The sequence below is a fragment of the Apteryx rowi genome, unplaced genomic scaffold (assembly GCF_003343035.1).
Source record: "Apteryx rowi isolate R43461 unplaced genomic scaffold, aptRow1 scaffold_1462, whole genome shotgun sequence".
NCBI lineage: Eukaryota > Metazoa > Chordata > Aves > Apterygiformes > Apterygidae > Apteryx > Apteryx rowi.
In genome coordinates, this window is record NW_020447711.1 from 9,072 (window position 1) to 34,734 (window position 25,663).

General features: G+C 39.7%; 1 protein-coding gene across 1 annotated transcript; it reads right to left on the reverse strand.

The window, feature by feature from the left end:
• Positions 1-22,190: 22,190 nt before the first annotated feature.
• Positions 22,191-25,407, reverse strand: LOC112962341 (the record flags this gene model as incomplete). Its single annotated transcript, XM_026058398.1, is given in 4 exon segments — positions 22,191-22,810; positions 22,812-23,338; positions 24,232-24,327; positions 25,306-25,407. Coding segments are annotated over 4 exon segments (1,345 nt in total), but the record flags the coding sequence as incomplete, so codon positions are not given.
• Between the last annotated feature and the right edge of the window lie 256 nt (positions 25,408-25,663).

Sequence of the window (25,663 nt, forward strand, 5' to 3'; positions counted from 1 at the left end):
ACATTCAGAATTTTCTTTTCTTTTAAATCAGTTACATCACATGAGAAGTTGGCAGATGAACGCATGCCTCTACTGTGTGACATCAAAAGTGCGCAATACAAGAGAAGAATGTTTCACCAAAAGACAAATAATCCTACCTGGTTAGCACTTACTGCATAGATAGTATGAAAGATTTGATAAGCCAGTACCAGAAGCAGAAACCATTCTGAAAGCACCCAAACCCACATTTTTTCTCTGTTCTGTATGCGCATCAATATTAATGTCAGATCTTTGTGCTAACAAAGTTGTATACAAGTTTGGTCTTGGTTAGGCATAACTGCCTTTTTGTCAAATTAGCCAGCACATAACATACAGCTTATGTCAGCTTTATATTGGCTTTGAACTGACTGAAGGAGAGCAGATGACACCAACCTGGTGGAAGATAGGACTGGCACAGGCAAAGTTGATCTGCCATAAAGACTCCAGGTTTACCTGCCAATGTTTTCTAAATGCACGTAAACCAGAAGAGGAAGGCAGATCAGGCCTTTGTGCCATGTAGTCATAGTGTTTTTCATCTGGTGCTAGGATCTGCAAGGGCAGGTTTACATTATCATGCAACCACAGCTTTAGACAAAATCTCTGCTGGCTTCATTCTGAAGTGATGCATTGATAAGAAAAATGGCTGTTAGAGAGGAGAAGATTACAGAAAAACCCATCAGGGAGGATTCAGCACACAAAATGACAGAGGTTTGAATTGAAATACATAGTGTCTTATAGCTGGAGCAATAGGGTCTATTTTTCTTGCTTTTTCTTCTTTTCCTCTACTGTACTGAACATCATATTTCTTCTCTGCCTCTGGCATCTTCCATAAATRTAAACCATCCTCTCTCTGTTCCTGGAATGGCACATTTTAAGAGAGAAAATGAAGAAATATGAAATTAAATTTCCACAGAAAAATATTAAAATGTCTTTGTACCACTCTGCCTTAACATCCTGTTTAAATAGTACATAGACTATGTAAGGTATTGGGGGGACATATTCTCAAAGCATTATTCGTCCTTTCTATTTACGTTCAATTTATTGTTATCCTCCCAGTGACCCACTCAGGTAGAGTGGGAACCAGTATTCTGAGTCGTTCAAGAAGGGTGACCTCATCATGACTGCTAAGCAGTTAGCTGGGAAGAGCCTTCAATCTTTCCAAAGCCAAGTTCATGAGGGTTAATACGTTCCCCTCAGCTAAACTTCCTGGTGACACTGCCCCAAGTTAGCTGTTAGCTTTGGTGTCAATGCTGAACTCTGCCACTAACACAGAAAGTTCTTTCAGTCAAAACAATAAAAGGTGATGGAAAGGAGACTGTGCTCTCAGTCCCAACTGGGAAGCATACCACCACTCGCAGACCCTCAGGCCACTTGAGCCATTTAATTCTTTTTGTAGTTGATCCTTCCTGTGGGGGAGCTCAGTTATCAGCAGGCTATATTTGAAGACAAAACATCTCCCTGCTTGCTCTTGCTGATAGGACTAGCCTTCTGATTGAGCCAGGCTACAAAATTAACCCTCAGGAATGGAAAGAGTGAGTGGGAAAAGGTAATGGAAAGAGGTGGCTAAACCTCTAAACATCCTTTAAGAATAGGCCAATCGCCAAAGCCCCCAGAGACCAAAGCCATTGGTGCTAAGTTTTTCCGATTCCTGTTGACTTCACTGAAAGCTGAAATGCACTTAGCATCTGGCAAAACTAGATCCCAAGCTTTTTCCCCTGTGATCTGGGATGTTTCTAAATCAAATGAACACCTTTAATCTTATATTCTAATGTTGATTTCTGGGATGCCTGCCATAGATATATCTGTACTATCCTTTCTTCTTCAGTGTCAGATATTGCACTTTATTTAGTGGCAGGGAAGAAACAAGGCAAAAAAAAATAATGCATTTAAAATATTTTCTAAAGTTTCAATGTCATTCCCAGGCAGTAGTTAATGGATAAAGCCTTATCTCCCTCCAAAGAGCAAGCTCAGCAGAATTGTTCTAGGCAAGTGCCTATAGATAAGGAGACACGATATTGTTTAATTAGCCTGGGTTCTGTGCTGCCTTGAAGAAGATAAATTTGCCTAATTAAAATGTTAAAATCAACTTTGTCTCCAGTCATGAGAACAGGCCATTTGCAAACCCTTCAGATATGCTCACTAATGCTCACTAATACCCATCCATCCAACCATGTATCTCTTTGTCAGACCGTCTGGGCCACAGGAGACACTGGAACTGCTCAGTCCCAGCTTCCTCCAAAGTATTTTTAAATACCACTTCAGGATTTGAAGACAGAGGTTTGATTTCTTCTTCCTTGTTTTTTCAAAGCAATGCTCTGGAGAGGTTGATGCTGTTGATGTTGTTCTGACAGCAAGCAGAAAGCTTCATTTGTTTTGCCTGCATTTCATCTGAAGGAGTAGCTTGTCCCGAACATGGTACTACTAAGTTATCCCTGCCAGCACGTACTTCCCTTTGAGGTTTATACAGATTTTCCTGAAGAGCAATTCTTTGGCTTCGAAAAGAACAGGGTAGCATAACATGATGGTTATGAGAAAGAAGCTTCAGCCATATTGGTCAGTAAATGTGAAGATTCCTCCAATTTCCTGTCCTACTAACTAAACAAGAATCCTCTGAAGAAACAACCGAAAGGAAAATAAACTTCCTGAAACCAAAGTAATCAACAAAAAAGGATGTTTGTTCAAAATGTTAGAAACTGCTCGCTGACCTATTATCTGCTCAGTTGTTTGCAAAAGACACTGGATGACAGGAGACCTGGATCCTAATAGTGCCAGGCAGASTGAAATCCTGCAGGCTACCTGACCAGAGGCAAGGAGACGTGCCCTCTGTCTGAGCTTACTGATTTTCTGCACATCACAAAGACCATTCTATCTATCTAAAGCCTGAATGCCCTTTCACGAGCAGTAAAGCATCAAGTGCAATTACACCACTTTTTTTTCACACAGGACTGCACTGAGATAATGTAAAGGGAGATGAATGAGGCCTGAACCCAAGAGATATTTCAGTGTCTGTGTGACATCAGAACAGTATTCGCTTACAGCCCCAAAGGAAGGACTTAGTCTCCTAAGGCATAATGTGATGTATTGTCTTTGAAATTCAGTAGTCYGATACAAGTGCTGGTGAATTATGAAGTATACAACAAGACAAAAACTTATACCAGGGCATTGTGTATTAGTGGTCCTAAGGCCGTGATATATTAACGTACGCAAACTGACAACAATAGCTCAGGGAAAAGTTGAGTGCACACAGCCTGAGATCAAGAAGAAACAAATTACCAAGCTCAGCTTAATAACCACAGTGGGTGGCAGCCAGCCAGTATACTCCATTTGAAATCTTCAGAATAACTTCTGTCAGACTGGAATTAATATTAACTCCAGCCTAAGTGCTGGGTAACACAAAAGATCTCTTCACACTGYGGTTTCACTCTATCAACATTTCTTTTCAAGGTTATCAATATTACAAGCAGACCAGCAGAGCTAACCTTTTACGTTGAGGCTGACCCCAAAAGAACAAGCTGCCTTTCTTACCTTACATCTCTTGTTCATTTTCTTATTCCTTTATCTTGGAAGATTTCACAAGCTAAGTGAGGTTAGTTTGGGTCATTGGTTAGATGTGAGATCCAAGCTGCCATAGTTAGGGTTCTTTCTTTGAGTCACTATTAAATGTGGGTCTGCAACAAAGTGATTCACCTGAGGTCTGAACTTCCCAGAGCTTGGGAGTGTTGTGACTGAGGGCTTTGGTGCAGATTCTTTACCAGGTCAGAACTGAACTGTTATTAGGGCATGCGGTTAAGGACATAGTGATACTAAAAGGTCCCAACCACCTGGATTTATTAAAATTCTGATGAGCTCCTGGAAGGGAATTTTTTTCCATTAAAACACAAAATCCTACCCTATACAATGCTATGGAAATCAGTAAAGTTCTCTAATTGCTTCCCAAAAGTGACTGATGAAGGTTATAATCCTATTCTCTGCTTTACATATGTTACTGCTTTAAAAGTTCCTTTAGAATCCTTCTGGGTGAGAATTTCTAGACAAATTTAAAATATTGTTATTTTCAAAAAATCCAGGTTTTGACTTGTTTTTGCTAAAAAGCAAAAGTGTTTTGCTGTTTAAAAACACCATTATAATTGTATTTAAATCTTGCATATTTAAAGCAACTCTGCTGGTTTTTATTCTACCAAAATAATATTGTAATGAAATATAATAATGAAGAAATTATTTCAGAGTAGTTCAGGGGCCTGAATGAAACAATTAATAAGACAGATCACAACTTATAGCACCAGAAAAGAATTAGCTATTTTCCATTTCAGGTGAAGTAGAAATTTCTATTCTGTACTAAAAATAAAGCAAGGCTGCAAGTACAAAGAGAATTTCTAGGCATTAATTATTCAGAAGCATGTATCAAGAATCTAACTGATCTATAGATCTTCTACAGAAAGTCTATAATTGAAACTCATTTCCTTTTAGAGATTATTTGCCTAAAATAAGAATCAGTGTTAAAAAAACAGTCATCGAGAAACTGATTCTCCATTAGAAAATAGAAGCTGTTTATTTGAAATAAAGTTTTCACATTCTTGTGAAACAGGCTCACTGAAACAGGCTTGGTCTGATGGTATAAGAGAGAAAACAAAAGGTTGAAACAATGTAATAAATCCTTTGTGGTTTCTGAAAAAAGAAACAGAAGCTAAGTTTCTCCTGTCTATGGTCTGTCTACCCTTTTCATGCCAGAAGTTCAAAGGTAAGAAGAAAGTTTCTTTTAAACATTTGAGAACATCAGCATCTTGGAAGTCTGAATTTAGCAGTCTAGTTCAAATGAATAGGAAAAATATTTCAGATATGCCTGTGTTGCCCCATTGAAGAAAAATTATGAAATAACCTTAAGTGGCTGTAAGTTATAGACTTGCCTGTCCTCTAACTGAGTACCCTACATATGCCAAAATTTAGAGAAAGACACTCATTCATTACGCAAGATACATTCAAACAACCTCCACTGTTAGGAATGCCTATATGAAATTCAAACTGTACACCACCAGCCAGAGTACCAGAGTACTGYCACAAGCATTTGTGAAGAGCCTGACTCTTCCATGGACACTTGCTGATCAATGTGCAGGCTTATACCACACAAGACAGACCAGGTATGTAGTATGAAGTACAGTGCATACAGAGAATGAAAGCGTATACAGACCTAAGGTAGACTGAAAGCTAGTGAGGAGGTTTATTAATAATCCTGTGTAGATAAAGGACTGCCTAGTTTAACCATATGTGGAATGGAATAAGTCTTTAAAAATATTGCCATTACGGTAAAAATACATGACAACCTAACTGAAGGGCCTCTTCAGAAAGGCAATTTTAAATACACAAAGGACCCATCAGAGAAAAGAGGTATGCTTTGCTTGCTGCCAATCTGTTGTATTTTGGGAAGTGAGGCCTAAAAGCAGAAGATGCAAAGGGAAGGGCCACCAGGCAGCAGGCTAACCATGTTACAACTGTTTCTGTTAATCAGGCCTCCATACCAGATATAATTGGCTAGCATATGAGGCACTTAAAATTCCCAAACTTGGGAATTACGGTAATTAACAGAGGGCAGTTGAAGACATCACTGTGCCTGAAACAAAACCAGAAGTGTAGCATCTCCTGAGTTCTTAAGTCTTCATTGCAATTGAATCCAAATATTGTAGCCTGGACTTTCTCTCTTACAGCTGATAACTGTGGCAGAACTCAGCAAAGGTCCCTGCATAGTTAGTGAAAAATGGATAAAAAAGAGGAACGGGCCTGATGACAAGCTCCAACAAGCCTTGAATTTCCTTATTTGCAATTTACCTGAAGGGGAGACCACTATGCTCCTGAGGTGGATGGGAGTTTTGTTACTGACTTCAAAACAATGCGGGTTCTCATTCTTTCAGCATTTGTTTGTGCTGTTGCTGACCTAAAACTGACATGTTTTATTTTAGTCTACTTAAGCTCCAGAGTTTAACATCTGCCAAATCCTGTAGCATAAATGAAACACTGAAGTGGATTTTAAAAAATAAGAGATAAATACTATATTTTTAGAAACCGTTTTTGTCTCTGTCTGCCACCTTATAAATACATCACTAGTTCACAGAAGGTGGATTCTTTATCTTATTACCATAACATTGCTCTTTTAACTTTATTTAATATGCAGGGAGAAAAACAACTGGATAATATTACTTCCTTGAGACAATACTGCATCAGTGCAGGTGCTATCATAAAAGAGTTACGAATACAAAGTAGAATGGTAGCAAGTTAGTAGGGACGTGTCATTTAAGATCGTATTTTTTAATTCCACTGTGTTACTGAGAATAAACAGGAAAGGAAAATACATGTTACTAGGCTGGTAAATATTTATATCCTACTATATGTTCCACTGGCATGAAGGAATCTCCATATTCAAAACACCAGATGTTTTTGGAGCAGTGCTAGAAGGTAAACAAATTGACTCCAGGATCTTATCATACACATATTGACATGCACGAAGCTTGGAGAAAAGTAGAATTTTTAATATGTCTCTATCCTACATGAAATACTTATTATCATCTTTCATTCTCAGGTCTTGAGTGAGTGCCTGCTTAGAGATGGGTTCCAATTAGCATGTGAGAGGAAGGAAGGCTAATATACTATTTTCTGCTATGCTGAGATCAGGAATGCAAAATCTTATGTAGCCATGAGGGTTTATTTAGTGAAGTCAGTGCAATGTTCTTAACATAGACAAGGCCTTCTCTCTCCTATAAAGAAATCCTTACATTTCACAGGCTGCCAGTGAAATTTTCAAAATCTATTGTGACTAATATAATGTTTGCAGCAGAAAGCCTAAAACAATAACTCTGAGTCCTTGTCTATCTCTCTAGGGCATTAACTTGCAAAAACACAGATTTTCCATACCATAGATTAAATATTAACATTGTTAATTACTTCACTGACAGAGAAGGAAGACTGACAAAACTACACAGTGGTACTCCCTGTGGAGGGACCTTATTCTGTGAAGAACAGTGTTACATTTTTCCCCCTCTTCAGGCTGGACTCCTGAACTAGTGGGCTCTGCTGTTGACCTCTCTTCTCCGTTAAGAGTACCACAGGAGCTTCTGGATTTTCTGCTCATCTTGATGGTAGGTTAGGAAGTCATACATTCTCTTGTTCCATGCCTCAGGACTGTTCTATCACAGGAAACTCCTCACAACCTTTGTGCAGGAATAGTGCAAGAGGGGAGTAGGGGGAACAGACATTAGAAGTAACTCTAGCGCTTCACAGTGCCCACAAGAAAACAGAGGTAAACAYGATTAATCTGCACGACCATTCCACCCCCCATAGAAGTGCTTTGTTTTAGTTTTCTCCCTGGGAAATTTTCCATGAATGGCATCTTTTTCTAGAGAAAATGTGACTTGGTCAAAATCTGATAGACAAAGTAGTGAAAACTGTGAATCATATTGCCCATGATTACTACCACATCGAGGGAGAGATTCCAAGTTTGCCAGGGCCCAAGCCATCTCCAGGGACCCAAGGCCACTAGAATACTTCCTCCCTCTTTTCCACCACAATCTCTTCCAAGGATCTTGCTCTTTCTAATTCCCTGTACTTACTTTTCCCATTTCCAAAGTCAAAACAAAGTAAATCCACCCATTCTGGCTGGAAAGACTCAGTACATTAACCCTATCACTCTGAAATGTTTTTTTCAGTGGCCTAATGACTCTGTACCTTAAGATCATACTGCAATCCTGCTATAGGATGACATTTTATTTAGAGAATATTTGAAAGTAAAAAGGGGAAGGTGGATTTGTTCTTCAGTTTGCTTCAAAAAGTGTGAAAAAAACTGTGAAAAGCCAAAAGGATAAAGGTCTCCATTCTGAACCAGTAGTCATTGATAAAATCAAATCTTTCTAACTAAAAAAAAAGAAAGAAAAGAAAAAAACATCAGCACAATAAATTGTGAGAAATGGGATAATTTTATTGAAGCTATGGACCCATTTTTATTATGTCTAAATGCTCTATTTATTTTTAAAGTTTACTTTAAAAACGAATTCAAGGAGAATGCATAGCTCCTCGCTCTATTTATTTTTAAAGTTTACTTTAAAAACAAATTCAAGGAGAATGCATGGCTCCTGGCTTTTAAGGGGCATGTGAACCATCCATCTCTAAATTGCTGCATTATTGGTTTTAATTCGGTTCAGGTCAATAAAGACTAAAAGTCATTACCAGTGGAATACCTCTTGGAAGAAATCTCTGAACCTTATTTAATGAACCCGAAATTCAGTCAGGGTTCAGCAACTTTTCAGACAAATCAACAATGAACTTGCTGAAGTACCAGTGAGGGATATATTGCTTTCACTCAATCCCATGAGAAATTAGACAGTTTTGCTTTGATTTTGGGGTCCTCCAGGGTAAAAATAGTCAAACCAGAATGACAGAAGTTAGAGGGAAAAATAAATCCTTCTAAATCTAAAGCTGATGTCATTCATATCTGCTCAACACAAGAGACCATAGATTTGTACTTTCCAGAGACCAGATCATTTGAATTGGTAGCCAACTTTCTGTTGTCAACAGATGACAAGACTACAATATAAGTACTCAGAGGCGGCAAAAACTGATAGTCTGAAGAAAAAATAAATACAGTAATTGTGAACAGAGAGGTCCAAAAACCCTCTCAGACCCTTAAAAAGTGTATATCCAACTTCAGAGGCTCAGCCCGTTGACATTTCTATATACAGAAACTTATCCATACCCCCAGACTTAGCGGATACACAGAATACAACACTTGCTGTCAATGTTGTGCCTTAGCACTATACATAGAAATGAAAATATTTTATACTTGCCTGACAAATTCCAGTCCAAAGTGAATCTTTCATTCACATTTAAAACCTTTAAAAGGGAGGCTGATAAGAAAAGCAGCGACAGGTTCATAACTGCAATGATACTACTGGGTATAGGATAATAACTCTGTAGATTAATCCACAAATGCCTTTAGATAAACCAATCTCTATCCCCTTTTATCACTGTTTGACTACCTGAAAAATGTGCAGTGCAAACCCCAGCAGCTCAGGGTCATTCAGTTTACCAGTTTCATACAGAATTTTAGATTTGTCTACCATTACATATCACAAGGCTGGAAACTGATCTATGGACATTAGGAAAGGCTGATAAAAGAAGACACACTACACACATCTGACTCATTTTGCATTAGATCAGTCTCTTTTAAGGTATACTCCACAGACCCTGAAGACCTCTACCCCTTTCTACAGAGTCTGTGAGAGACTACTAAGAAAAGCAAATCTGTTGTCACTAGGACTAAAAGGTCTATGTAAGGCCTGATACTAGCCTGAGAAAATGCTTTGAGGTCTGCAGATCAAAACAAACTGAAAATAACTGTATTAGAATAACACTAGTACATATGAATATGTGCTTTGGAGTCTCATACAAATCTTGACACTGGTGTCTCCACAGTCCACAAGTCTCCACAGACTTCTGCTGCTGAAATGCTGCCCAGCTGCTGGCTCTTTTCAAACCTCCCAGTCAGTTGAAATCAATTCATATTTTCAACAGTATCTTTGCAGAGAAGATAAAAGGGGGTAATTACTTTTCTTCATTATGGAGAAGGAAAATGAAAAAATTCTTTATGTTTCCATATTTCCTAGATCAGAAGGCTTTGCAACTGTGGGGTTCCAAATCTGTTTGGAAATTTTCCAAAAAAAATTCATCTTACAATTTCAAATTTTATTTGGAACATCTTGGTTTCAGCAACTATTTGCTGAATCCACAGCATGGTTCTAAGTTCATGGTTCAAACCTGCCTATGTTCCTGCTGCACTCATGTGTAGGAGCCAATGTCCTCATCCTGTCCTGGTATAAAGACAATATTCCCATCAGACCTATCCAGAAGTAGGGATATGAATGGTTTCTGCATCTCCTCAATGCCACTCACATCTTTCTCAACTTCACTGCTGTTCTCAGTTTTGAAAACGTCAAAGAATATCGTTTTTCCTCAGCAGCTGCAAGGAGCTTCTGATCTGTGGGAAATTATATATATGTACATGTATATGCATATATGTATATGTGTACACACATCTATATGAAAATATAGACATATATAATATATATATACATATACACATACTTTTATATATACATCTTTTCAATACCAAAAAAAAAAAAAAAGAAAGAAAAAGGAAAATCCCTGATAGGGTAAGGGGAGGGAAACTGTCTCTTTTCTTGATATCAACTCTGTAATTTTACTGCCTCAACTGCTAAACATTTTGATCATTTCCTATGGGCATAGCACCTTCCATTTTTTTAAGCAGCTCCATTTCTGTCTCTCTTTCCAAGTCAGAAGTTCAGTGTAGGTTATTCTTCTAGTCATCACCCTTCTTTGACTTCCCATCACCTTCTGCATCAGGTTCAAAATCCTCAGCCCCAAGGCACAAGCTATAATCTGCTAACATCCAAATTCTCAATCCTTCTTTTTCAGTGTATATCACCTTCCCTCCATAAAAAAAAAGAAAAAAGAAAAAAGAAAAACAGTTCTTCTGTTTCTCCTTTACCATTTCCCCTGGTAATTTTCATTTTTTTATGCCAATTCCTTTCTTCTTCATTCTGCACCATCCTCAAGACTTCTATGGAGTCTCCCAGGAATGTATCTGTGATGGAATTTTACATGACCTCATTGCAGGACACTACCAAAAGTGCTGGGAACACCTCATTGCTGCTAACAAGAGATACTGCAACGAAATACAGACTACACACACTCTGGCATGTAATACAGTCTTAACATGTTTACGTTTTTAGTAGCGCAGGATTCCATTCCTGTGCCAGAAATAGGAGGTACAGCAACTCTTAACACTGGTCCACCAGATCTAGAAAAAAATTAGCCTATCAGCTCTTTACGCTTGGAGGAGTACAGTTGAAGCAGGCCTGTCTGCATTGAGGGGCCTGCGCTATCCTCCATGGCCCCAGGTTGCTTGCTTGCTGGTGACCACGGCAAATCTCCTCAGGGAGATACTGTTGGATTCCTGCTAGCAAAGGTTCTTCTCAGGCCTCTGGCTTTTTTGCCAAGGAGCTCCTCCACCTTGCACATTTCAAGAACACTGCCTCTAGCTTCCTATTTACAAAAACTCTTTCCTTCCTGAGTTTTGGACTCTCTGATCTCAGTTCATTCCCTCCCTTTGCAACATTCTGTAGATAATGACGTCCCTTCCAGCAAAGCAATGAAGTGGGTAGCAGCATTCCTCATGTCCTAGCTCAAGCATAGTAAAAGGGAAATAGTCACAACAAACACAGCAGGTTATCTACAAGATTTCTACGATGCTTAGGAGAGTATCCTGGTTATCTGGAATAGATTGTGCAACATCAGCTGTGCTGGACTATCACTCCAGTTTTGGTTGTAAACAACCGGGGACATTTTACAAAGATGGGCCTCTATGTCAATGTGCATATACACATGGTATGGCTGTGGGCAAGTCAGTCACAAACGGCAGTGTTTTAAATATCACTGCCAGTCCTATTAGAAAACTAAAGCCAAATGATATGTTTGCTATGACTACTTGGGTTGCTTATTTGCCTTAAGAAATAAATCTGCAGACATCTGAACCACTTGCTACCATATACATTATGTACATAATCATACTGACGTGTCATCCTTTCATTACAAAGCGCTACAATGAATGCACTTTCCATTCTAAACATTCAACATCTAAATATTTCCATCCAGGCTCCAACTAATACTCCATATAATCTTATGTACACTCTCCTGCAAAAGTTATTCCCTTCATCATTTTCTTCAAATAGATGATTATGATGGACTCTTCATTACTGACAATTTGTGGTTTTAGCTGTTCATGGTTGAAGGTTTCATCAGAATCTTAGATGTTAGGGCCAGCAGATGGGCTGCAGATGGCTTATCTGCTGCCCTGAATTTAATAGTTACYGTTAAAGAAATTGTCATTCTAGTCTGCAGCAAGGTAGGAGTTTTGACTATGGTATCACAACCATCAGGATGCAACCTAACAAAAGTTGCTCTGCTGTAGCAAACTAGAGAAGCCTGTTTTAGTAAAATTTTAGATTAAAGCAAGAGTCTCCCTTAGAATCTTTTGCCACTGTTGCTTAAATAAAAGAGTGCATGATCCATTATATATCACATACACTATAGATCACTAGGTCTCATCCTTCAAGTATTGATGCTTGGTTCTTCCCACAAACCCACTAACAACATGGAGAGACAGCCAGCTGCAAGACCAACGTCCTGGGAGTTGAATAAAGAAAGGCAGGAAAGTCGGAAGGACTTGTCAACTTCCGCTTGCAAATTGCATTTCTCCAAAGTGAATGTTACCCAGAAAAACTTGCCCTGTAAGTCAGAACCACAGTAATTTGGGAGAGGAAAGAAAATGTGAAAAAAGCCTTTTTTTAACTGTGCTGCGAAACAGCCCTGTCAGGAATCCTGAACCACTTTCAGAAATAAAAGAAAGCTTGTTGTCAGGAGGGCACTCCTGTGGCCTGCTGTAAACTATTTGTAACAAAAGAGCCAGAGTTCCATCCCTAGTTTCAGAGGGTGGTGAACTCATCTTTTCATCGACACAAATGTTCAAGAGATCTCTGCTTCAGCTTGGGAAGAGGTTATTTTATTATTCTTCCCTTTTAGGAACGATCATTCTGTATTGCACAGTATTGGCTTTGCCACAATTCACTTTTGATGTTGAAAGTCTGTTTGCCAGCCTAAGCTTGAACACATCAGGGGTCCTTCTAGGGTGGATGGGGGGAGTAAGCTCACGAGAGGTCCAGATATAATTCACACCACCAGAGAAATTAAGATCTCCCACGTGCATGCTGAACTCCCTTCTGCTCCTGATACAAATGCAACCCTTCTTTCCTATGCCTCAGAGTTTCAAAAAAACCTTCAGTTTCTTATTTTCCATTTCCAACTTCTCTCAGATCAGGAGAAGAGCCACCTGTTAATTCTCTTTAATGTGGAGTTTCATGTATTGTAAAAAACTCCTAAAAACAATAAAACAAACTAGAMACACTAAAAACAATTAAACCCCCAATACCAGCTGCATGACTGCATTGTGAAATGAATATGGGTATAGACCCATGACCCGTTCATGTTCCTAGCTCTCTGTGTGCACATTTCAAGGTGCTCATGTGGTGTGCAGATGTGACTCCTCAGCAGTGCACTTCTAGAAGGTGAAACACTGCCACATAAAAAGTATAGAAGCTTTCTTCTCTGTTCTGGCATACATATTTACATGATGTATGTCTCTTCCTCTACAGACTTCAAGCCATGTCATACACTTTAGAAACAAAGAAGGAGAGAAATGCACAATATGTTTTAAAAGTCTCAGGAACAGGTTTGGTCCCTTCCCCCATACTGAGCAGACTCTGGACAACCCTCACATAAAAGGAGAAATACAACATTATGAAAAAAGCTATCTAGCACTATATTTCCAAGACCAGAAAACTATTTCCAATGATAGTGCACTAAACAATTAAGAGACTCACATTTCACTTGCAAGTGGTCTGGGCCTTTAATAAAGCCACTGTTGTTTGGATTTAACTTAGGTAGGAAAATTCCATTCAGAGACAGCATCTGCTATCCAACCAGGTCTTGCCTTTCATCCAGTTTTTCTGTTGGACTAGGCAAGGAGCAGGGAGCTTTAACTAGCTGTCTGTGGTTACCCAGGAGCCTGTAGCTCTACCCAAATTAGAAACCAAAATCCCGGCTCACGTCTGCCTTCCACAGGATTCTGCAAACACATATGTGCCAGACCCTCCATGCTAAAACACTTACCCATATGGTTCACAGACTGGATGCAACTTTTTGTTCTCTCTGTTGTTTCTGAATCTTTGTTTCAGAGCAGGTTATTTTAATAAAGAGAACAAAGATCTTTCCAAGGTCATATATTGAAAACCTGGGAAAACCCACATCAGAGCCAGTTAGGTGCCAGATGTTGCCGATACAGATTGCCAGCAAAATCAGCCAGAGGCAAGAGTGCTGAACAGTGTCCTAGGACCAAGCACTAGAATCTGTAGCTTCAGGCTTTCTGTGGCCTGGCAAAACATCAGCGTAAGGGTGAGATCTCTAGTATTGTTAGTATATTTTGTATATTGCTAGTATATTTTGTAAAAGTCATATCTCTGTGTGTTTAACAGTTAGATCCATACACATTTATAATATACATATACTTTACATAAGTAAATCTAGAGTATATTTCAGAATAAAATTTATGAATGGAAAAAGAAAGCAAAGCTCTCTTATCAAGAAATGCAGCAATTTTATCCCCCAGTATGGCCTCCATTTATTAAATGTGATGACATAGTGGAATATATTATACAAATATATTATACAATATATTATATATTATACAAATACATACACAATCCTCAAATTTAAACTGATCGTTATGTTTTAATGAGAGCTGAAGGAATCATAACTAGTAGATTTTCAGTCTTACCAAGAAGTAGCAAGGATCTCTGTCTTCTTTTGAGATTTAGATTTCATTTATTTTCATTCTTCTCTTGATATATCATAGATTTTTTGCATAAACACATGCATATACAGTAGACCTTCAGTAAATTTGAAATCCCTGTGTACCATTATAATGTGGCAAGCTCGAAAAACAAACAATGTCAAACAGAATGAAACAAAACTTGTTTTTATACGACACCTTTTGTACTCCAAGTAAGCTACAGCATTTTAAAATTAACGACTTGGAAACTGCTAGTGCAGCCATGCAGCAGTTGTTAGTTCAAGTTTAGGCCTAGATGTCAGAACTTATTTTAGTAAAACAAGGAAAGTACTAGCCAAAACCAGAAGTTCCCTCCTTGCTCTTTCCATAATGTTCATTAGGTCTTTAAATCTCACCCAGTATAGGCAGAAGAGTTCAGCTTGGTATCTTATGTTGCTAATTATTCAGTGTTAGTTTAAAAACTCTTTCAAATTATGTGCACACACAGAGAGGCTCAAAGACACTTCTATACAAACACATGTTTAAGAAGCAAATCAGTACAATAATTTCCACACCTTCAAATTTTCACTACAAGACCAGACCATTTGCTTTCCTTGTAAACAAAATAATGCTCACCTAAATAATAAGAATACAAGAATCTTTCCCTAAGAGACTTTCAACCTGCTGCATGTCCAGCTAGTGGTAATTCCATTTTACATCAATAAATATCACACTTTGTGCCAGTCTGTTAGGTTTTTCCTAACTGCTGTATTAGCCTGGACTAAGAAATACTCATTCCTCAGGGCCTGCTTTTGCCTGCAGAGACTGTTTGCTACTCACATTAACTTCCACAGGAGTTACATCTGTGCCCATAAAACCAATTCTGGATGTTGGTTGTTTTGCTAGTAGTTTCCTCTAGATGTGTAAAATCTAGTGCTATTATTTGCAGGTCAGAGTTCTTAGTCTGTCTACATATTCATTTCCAAACAACTGTCAAATAAAAGAGAACAGGAACAGCAAACACTAAATCTATTTCAGAAAGTAGCAAGTTTTCCCAGGAATAATTTCCAGAAGCTGAGGAGCAAGACAAAAGCATTGTACAGTTCATCACCTCATCACCTGTGTCCCGACACAAAATTTCATATACAATAGGGTTCATATAGTTAGAAACTTGTCTGTTTTTGCAGTTGTATCAGAAATAATAACCTTCATTAGACCAATTAACACTGCTTAAAAAAAAATAATGGATTTTAGAATGCCTACTGGCACCAAAACACTAGGACAACTGTCAAACCCTGGCCATATGATGGACTCAAGCAGAAGTCTTGACAACAGATCAACAGCAGCAGACTGTGGAAAGCAAAATGGTGAAGGATATGCTGCAGAAAAACGGAACCATGCTCAATGATGGAAATTAGCATCTTCTCTCCTTTTTCAACCAGTGTAAATTCACTGTCTTTGAAGCAAATGCTCCAAGGTAAATGGGAAACTACCTTCGAGGTCTGATCCTCTTGCCTCTTGGTTATTAGCTGCTCCTAAACATCTGTAAAACACAGCCACTGGTGACAGAGAGTGAAAAAAATGGGGTTGGGCACCATTTCAGTGCTCTACACACAGGGACAATGACCTAGACAAGCTATATGGCAGTTGAGGTAGCCAGTTTTCATCACGGAAACATCAGTCAGATCTCTGCTGCATGGAACTGGGGAATAAGCAGGGAGACAGCCAGACGACGTGAGGAATATCTGAGGACTGGAGAAGCAGGCTGAGTTTCTCTCTCCAGCATTCTCTTATCACAGTAGTAAAGACTGCTGGGATGCTTAGGGAGTTGTGGAAGGCAGGATAGATTTTTCAGCAAAGTCACCAACACCAGGAGAGGTGCAGTCACAATATTTGGCCTCATCACATGACACGTAGATGTTACTCATTTGCTTACAAGCCATGTTCTGCTGCATTTCAGACAAGAAATACAATCAGATAAGTAGTTAAACAAGGGCCACCAGTATGCAGGCAGAAGAACCAAGTGCTAAGGAGCTGGAAGAATGGGGGATGTACCGCCTGCCCCCTTCTTCACCTCCTCACCACCTGGCTTTTCGTTGTGCTGCGGGGCTATAGCCAGAACTAACTCTTGCATGACCCTCTGCAAAGCAGCACCTTCAAAAATTCAAACTGATCAATGAGAAAAATGACCCTTTCTTCCAGTCCTTATTTTTAGCCATGCTTGTGCCCTTCACCTGTCAACTGTATGAATAACAACAGCTGAAGAGTCACACTAAATGGCAAGCTGTTATCTACTTAAAATGTGGCAGAGTTACTTTTCACCTTGCCAAAAGGAAAAAAAATCTTTGAATAATTCATTGATGGGTTTGACCAACTGACCAGTGTTCCTGCTCTGTCTTTTCTCTTCTCCATGTCTGAGGAAGGAAACAGAATCCTCTCACACCTTGTCAGCAGCAAGCCCTACCTGCAATCTGAATTGACTTGACTTTAGTAATATCGTTCTGCTGAGAAAAGAAYGATGATCAGCACAACAGCACTGTTAAAAATGTTATAGGCTTCATAAAAACAATCACATCAACTATAAAACGGTAGGTGATCATAACTGCTGCACAGCTCTCATCATAACTTAGCTTGACTTGTCTGGAAAGAGAAACAAATTATAGATAATTCTCTTTCCTTTCCCCMATTACTGTGCAAAGTGATACAATGTCCCTATTCCCTGCTAGACCTCTGTCGCTATAAAGATAGAACAATGATTTTTAAAAGATGGGAGATGAGATTTGGGTTTGAAAAATGTCTGCATAGCATTATGAGGTCTGTTTAAAAGCAGAACTAAGTAATACCCAGCATATTTTCTGAAGTTTATGAGAATCAGCAATGGCTCCCTGGTTAGCTCAGCTGTAAGTGTGACAATGGATCAAGTAGCTCTGACTAAGACTCAGCATGCACACTTCTTGCCTACAAGAGACTCCCTCTGTGTAAAATCACCATCAGTTCACGATCAGGTCCTAAACATAGGCTATCTAAAAGACTTACACTGGTATATAACCAGCATTTTAATCCTTTCTCATGCTATACACTCCTTTGCACCGCATAAGGCATCAGATCTTGGTGCTAAGAAGATCTGCCATTCAAGCAAGACTCYGCTAGAATTAGGCCAGAAAACTGAGTGATGTTGTCACTCAGACAACTGAGCGAGCTTTCACTTTAGAGTGATGCAAGACTCTTCAGCAAGGGCTGTTCGGGAGAAAGACTCTGTCTGTGTTACAACCAGGGTTGTGGAAATAACTAATTTTTCCAGAGTGGCTATCCAAGTGGAAAAGAGACAACCAAGCAGCATAGTTTAGTCTTTATCAAATCTAATTTCTTTTCCTTTCAGAAATTAAAAGCTCAGAAAAAAAATCTGTGTGTTAAACGGAACATTCCTAGAGGCCCAACACTAAACATGCTGATTTGGATGAATGCTGTAAAAGGCAAAGAAAGCACAGTTTGCAAAGTAAGAGCAGGAAAATGCTTTTCCCTTCCATCCACAGTAAAGGAGGTCTTGGCTTAATTTTTTCTCATGCCTGAAGAGGCTTGAGTGAAAAATCCTATTGCTCAGACCGTGCATTAGCCATCAGGCTATAGCACAGGGGAGAAAGGTGGAAGAAAGGAAGAGAAATGAGCATTGATCGTCTTTTCTTACACAGTTCTACTTCATTCAAATAATTTAATAACTAGTGGAGCAGTGACTGCTAGTGAGGGTCCCCAATCCCATGCACCCCTGGTTTAGCCTCACTCCTAATTAAAACAACTTTTCCATGTTTTTTTTTTCTAAAACATCCAGAACACATGTGCAATTTCTCCATTTCTCCATGTCTCATCACTTTCAGAGTTACCTCAAATCCCAAATATTAAAGCTTTATTTCTCCAACAACACCGTGTGATGCATACCAAATTCACAAGAAGATGGTTAAAGATGTGATACATCATGTGGAAAGATAACTTTATCCAAAAATGAAAAATTTATGGGTAAATATAATCTATAGCAGAGGAGAAAATATAACCTAAGTACTAGATACCATTCAGAATTGTTATGTGTCTAACAGAAAGCTAGGATCCTTTTTTCCCATCTGTGTTCTCTGTGTATGAAGTGAAACACTATTATTATAATAAGAGATAATCGTAAAGACCACAGATGAAGGGAAACAACAATAATATGTTTTAGAACTTTCTAAAACAGCTACTCCACATACAATAATTTAGGGATGTTAAGATCCACATTTCCTGAACAAAGGGACTTTGACACCAAAGCCTTATCTTGTTGAGAAGTAGTGAGTCATGACTTTTGAATGACAGAAAGCTCCAGTGTCAGGCTCTGATGGTTCACAAGACAGTAAATCTTAGACCTGTCACTGATTCAGGACTGAGTGTTTTTAGTCCTAGGCCCTGGGGAATGAGAAATTGGACATGCTCATACCATTGCGAATGGAGCTGTAGAAGAAGCTAGATAAAAGTGAAATTCCACACTCTGGAGAAAGAGAGAAACATTTTTGTGGTCAGGTGTTAACAGTGATTTATTACAATGGTGTCCATTTGAGAGAGCTGCATCTTTGATAGAGATGTATTAGTAAAGAGGTTCATAAACCAAAGGAGCTTAATAAGATGGCATAGGTATCATAAAGACACATATGACTGCCTATTATATGCCTGATGTGTCATGACAGTGATTTTTAACTCATGTCATTTTGGGGCTAATATAAGCAACGTTAAAATATATTTTGCAAAATAAACTAAGACAGTTCAGGAAACAGTGCTCAACACTATTTATTATTCACTACGGCATATAGTCTTACAGTTTACAGCCTCAGAGTTTGGTCTAAAATGTTACAATGTGATTTAAAATGTTATCACATTTGCAGAACTGAGGTGGATAAGCCTTCTCAAGAGAAGACGTTTTAACACGATTTGCTGTATTCTTTTACAGAATGAGTCCTTTGTAATAGTGATTTCACAGTTTGCTGCCCCTGCATTGATCCTCCCTAAACTCACACTGATTGTTTGAATGTTAAAATCTGCTACACCGTTCCATAGCTTTTTTGTCAGTGGTACACAATACACAGACAGCTTTGCAGAAAACACAACAGGACAGGGCAAAACGGAAAAAACTGAAGCAATCAGAAGTGTACAAAACTACAAGGTCTACTCTCATCAAACTCAGCACACCTCAAACCTCTGGAACATGGGCTAGTACCATGGGACCATGAACCTGAAAAAAACAAAAAGTATCTAAAACTCATGATTTTTCTTGGAGCTGGAGGAATGTCTCTCAAAGACATCTCTTTTAGAGTATTTTTTGTTCTGAATTACAATAAAATAATATTCCAAAAGCTTGATGTTTTTCAAAATCTAGAATCACAGTTTTCCAGCCAACTCTACTACTAATCCCTGAAAATCAAGAAGACCAAAGATTTGCACCTTTATCTCTCACCTCACTTTAGCTTAAAACAAATAAAACTGTGAAACGTTCTGGTTGAACAAAAAAGGGTTCAATCAAAAAAATTCAACCTGCTCATCTTGGAAGGTATAACTGGCAGAGTACGTTTGAAGTCAACTAAGTCAGAGAGTTAACACCCAATAATAGCAGATGGCATTCTGCCCCAAGGAATGCCATTTTTCAAAGACTGCTTTTGACGTTGTGTGTAACTCAGCGGGAACTCCAGCATAAGTAGGAATGGCCTAGGACATCTATAATGACTGTGGAAGCTTTTCTGTCCAGCCTAGCAGTAATAATTACAGTAGCAGATGATGTGAGTGAGTCCCAACTGCAAATTAGAGTCCTGTCACAATGAAACTCACTGTCATCTGACCTCTTTTTTTTTTTTAATTTTATTCACAGAAAAGGCTAATATCTGGGGTGCTGTATTACCCTCACATCCTGGGAACATTGCTCCATTACACAACACAACACCACGTGATGCACGGATCCTTACTCTTCTGCTGTGAGTGTGCTTCTGTGAGGTCTGGAAATGGGTTATGTATAACTGTACAGTATAATCCTGTAGGCAGGGCTGAATATGTATTATCACTTTAATTTGACTATATTTGTCCTGGGATCTAGAGCAGGTTCTCTATATGGCACTGCTCAAAGCCACATAAACCCCAGGGCACTGCTGGACCTAGCTCAAGGCCTCTGCACACTGTTGACATGGCCTAAAAGCCAGATGACTGATCTCCCTCATCCTGCTGTTATATTGAAAGACAACTGAAGCTTCTGAGGTTAACAGAGTAAACACTTCTTTGGTTCACATGAAATCTGTGAAGTTTTAAATTAAAAATTCAGCTCTGGTTAAGAATTTTCTCCCCCCCTCTTCCCCCAATTTGGCTGTTTATTTCTGACTCTCCTTTCAGTTGAGAACTGTAACTGGCACATCACCACCCACAGAGTCTCTCTAATTGTCCAGGGGAAAGTTAATCACACAGTACCATCATATAAATCACAGCAGCTGCTCTGTGACTTACTGAGCCCTAGTGAGGGCCAGATTTTGAGCTCTCAATTCAGCCTTTTTATTTGGCAAGAGGACTATTTTCATTTCTTCATTTCATCTGTTGAGTCAGCCTGAGGCATAATAATGTCCTGTAAAAATACCTTCAGTGACGTAAGATCTCAAGTTTGTGCACAGGGACAAGTTCTTTTGTGGCTTCCCCTGCTATGACATGCTTTGCTTAGCCTAGGGTGTCTCAGAAGAAGACTGTGTATGTAGATGGACTATTTATCATGGCAGCACAGCACCCTAGAGGGATAAAGTCTTTGCTGTTCTTTTCCCCACTGACATTTTAATTTAATGTAAATTAATTGATTTCTGGGAAAAAATCCTATTCAACACACACATGAGGACAGGCACACACACAAATGCTACTCATTGCTGCTCTGCTTACATATCCATGTCTGAAACGTTGCTTTGTTGTAATACACAATAAATATAAAGGGAAATCAAGCACTCAAACAGTACCAGATAAGCAGAAGGGCTAGTTTTCCCTTTCCCAGAGGACTATTGTTGTCACCAAGCCATGCTAAATCAGGAGAGTAATGGTACTCAGAAACCAATAGATCCTACACTTCAAAAGTGCCCATCCCTCTGAGCACACACAACATCCTCCAACTACAGCGAGGATTGAGGATTCAGTTCTTCTCAGGATAAGGCAATGAAAGCATTAACCCAACAAAAAGAAAATATACAGTATGGAATGACAGAAAAGAAAAATTCTCCCTTAGAAATCTTTTTGTGACATTGTCACCGAAATTGGGAGAAAAACTCCTTAACACCAATGTAGCATTAAGAAGCAGGCATTCTCTTTATTACAGCATCGGGTACACGGGGGATAGCTCCACCCAACGTGCACACCGTGTGTCACATCATCTAAAGTTTATATTGCTCTATCATATACATATGCATTAAATTTCCAGGAATTGGAATGCCTACAGCTCTTCTCCACGTTCCCAATTTCTGAGTCAGCACACCCAAGGCTAGATGTTGTCGTTCATGTACGAATAGCTCAAAAGGTTTAGACAAATCGGGCAGTCCCAGTGCAGGTGCTGACATCAGGGCCTTCTTTAGATCCCTGAAAGCCACTTAGCATTCGGGGGTCCGTAGTATGCAATTCTCATTTGACCCTTTCAGGATTTGGTAAAGGGGTTTTACTAATAGCCCATAGTTGGGAATCCACAGTCTGCACCATCCGGCCATACCTAAGAATGTCCTCAGCTCTCGTGCAGTTCTTGGTTCTGGAGTTCGGCGGATTGCTTCTTTTCTGTCGGTTCCCTGTCTTCGTTGTCCCTGTGAAATCTCAAGACCTACATAAATCACAATTTCTTTCCCTACTTGAGCCTTACTTTTTGTCACACGATATCCTCTTTGTCCTAGGAAATTCAACAGGCTTATGGTCATCTGTAGGCACTCTCCCCTAGTCTCCGCAGCCAACAAAATGTYATCCACATACTGCAGTATTGTTCCTTCCAGATTTTCCTTTTTCCATGATTCCTGTTCCTTGGACAATTGATTGCCAAATGTTGTTGGACTATTTTTGAACCCCTGAGGTAACACCGTCCAAGTAAGTTGTGTTTTACGTCCAGTGGTGGGGCTTTCCCACTCAAAGGCAAATATCGCCTGACTGTCTTTGTCTAGAGGTATGCAGAAAAAGGCATCCTTGAGATCAAGCACAGTAAACCATTTATGGCTCTCCTTTAGGGATGTCAGCAAGGTATATGGGTTAGCCACCACTGGGTGAATATCTTGAACAATCTGATTCACGGCTCTTAAATCCTGAACCAATCTATATTCTTTGCCATTCTGTTTTTTTATGGGTTTATATTCTGCCATAACTCAAAAATTTAGTTATTAATTCTTCCAACCCTTTTCTAGCCTCGCACTTAATAGGGTACTGTTTTTGTCTTACCGGTTTAGCTCCAGATTTTAGAACAACCTTCACTGGTTTTGCCAATTTAGACCGACCTGAAATTCCGCTGGCCCATACAACTGGTATTACTGCATCTTCTACTTCAGCAGGAACCTCTTCCTCCGGTTTCTGCGTGCTCTGTAACATAAAAATTCTCGCCTCCACAGCTTTTGCTTCAGGTATTAGTAATTGCACCTCTCCATTTTTAAAGATTATCTGTGCGTTTAACTTATCCAATAAATCCCTACCCATCAAGGGCATCAGACATTCAGGCATACATAAAAATTGATGAGTCACCCATTTTTTCCCCAATTTAAATTTTAAAGGCTGCAAAAAGGGCCGATTTTCTTGTTTCCCTGTAGCACCAACAACGCTTACAGTTTCATGGCTAAAGCTTCCTTTACAAGTATTAAGTACAGAGTAAGTGGCTCCTGTATCAAGCTAAAAATTCTACTTCATCATTTCCCAGCCTTAGTGTAACCAGGGGTTCGGCTGGGGACGATTCCCCTGGTCCCCTTCAGGATTCATCATTTAATGTCATGAGTTTGATGTCATGAGTCAGCTCGCAGGGCTGGGTCTAACTTCCCAGCCTGAGGACATTCCCTTTTCCAGTGCCCCCTTTCTCTGCAGATTGCACACTGATCTTCCGCAAGTCGGGGGTGCACAAAAGGAGGTAACTTTCCCCTTCCCCTACCTCTTCTCATGTCTCAGTAACCCCCCCTTGTGTCTTCCCTTTCTCTATAGGCTCTTTCAGGAGCCTTTGTTAAAACAGCAACCACTCTCCCTTCTCTTAGGTACTCCCTCCGAACATGTCGCATTTCTCTCCCCTTTTCCCTATTATTAAAAGCTCTCCAGGCCACTTCTAACAATTTTCCCAGACCTCTCGAATCTGCCCCTTCTAATTTTTTAAGTTTCCTTTTTATGTCTGGGGCCGATAGTCCCATAAAAATTGAAGCTAGCTGCTGTGCTTCCTCCATTTCTTTTTTTTTTTTTTTTCCCAGGATCCAGGTTGGTATATTTTCTGGCCGTAACCTTTAATTGTTCCATAAAAGCAGATGGGGATTCAGTTGGTTCTTGTTTGACCTCATATATTTTAGACCAATTAACTGCTTTTGGCATACCGTGTTTTACACCATACAATATCCATTTCTGATATCTTGTTAGAAGTCCCCGGGTCCTGGCAGGTTAGGATCCCACCCCAGGTCTGTAGCAGGAAAATTCTGATCTATCATTCCCTGCAAATCCCCACCAGCAAGTGCTCCCTCCGTCTGTTTCCGAGCAACATTTAATACCATCTTCTTTTCAGTACTATCCAGCAGGGTGTTTAATATTACCTGCAAATCATTCCAATCTGGATCTTGAGTCCTAATTATAGTTTCAAACACTTCTGCCACTTTCTCCGGATCTTCTCTATAGTTCCCTGCTATTTCCTTCCAGGACCTTAAATACATTATAGAGAAAGGCACTTTAACTGTTACAGGTCCAGTATTTCCAACCGCCTGCCGAAGGGGAGCCTGTAAAACCTCCCCCACTTCCCCTTGKCATCCTCTTGTTCTCCCTGCAATCAGGCTAAATCCTTCTGCCTCTTCAGCCTCCCCAACAACATCTTCGACATCCCCCCCAACCTCTGTTGGGGGGGGCGACCAACAGCTCCAAATCCTCTTCCTCCTCCCATTTACACTTTAAACACCTCTTTCCGATACTACAAGCAGAACAATACCTTTTCAACTTTCAACCCTTTCTCTTCTTCTCTAGTGCTAGTATCATTGGATCCTTTGGAATCATTCCACAATCTTTCTGCCATTCAGGGTGGTTTCTTAATGCGAAAAACAAATCTACATACATTACTTCGTCCCATTTCCCCTCCCTTCAGCAAAACAACATTAATTATAATATGGTATTGTAGTTCACAGTTCCATTTTTAGGTCATTTTTCCTGATCTTCTAAAGTATACATGATTACAATGATTACAGTATTCAATTAATTGTTCTCTTGGTAAGTGTACCTCCCGGAGGACCTGCCGCCTCTTTCCAATGCTTTAAAATACATCCCAGGGTGAATTCTTCAAAATCCCCCCCACTTTCGATGCTTGGTTACCCATAATCACAAAATCCACAAAACAAAGTCCAATAACATTCCAAATGTCAAATTACCACACAAATCGAGCAATTCGGGACTCTAACCCAACCTGGTGGGACTCTAACCCACTAACAGGACTCTAACCCGACCTGGTGGGACTCTAACCCACAATTGTGCACAAATACCAACCCAGGTGTTCCACAGACTTTCATCTAGCAGAACTATAACCTTACCTTCCCCTTGAGGTACCTCTACAGCCCAACCCTGCGGGGCTTTTGCCGCGTCTGACGGGCAGGCAACCCAACCTTTTAAAGAAAGAATACCTTTACCTTCCCAGGGGTCTTGTTCAGAGCTCTTTGGTCCAGGGATCGGAGGTTCTCCCCGAGGATCCCTCGGTGCCAGCTGGAGGTCCTGCGATCCCACGGATCCATCGAGGTTCAGAAGCAGGGTCCCACCTGGGTCGCCAAAACTGTCACCAAAATCAGGAGAAAAACTCCTTAACACCAATGTAGCATTAAGAAGCAGGCATTCTCTTTATTACRGCGCYGGGTACACGGGGGATAGCTCCACCCAACGTGCACACCGTGTGTCRCATCATCYAAAGTTTATATTGCTCTATCMTATRCATATGCATTAAATTTCCAGGAATKATTATACATATTCATTCTATTTCCTAGAACTAATTAC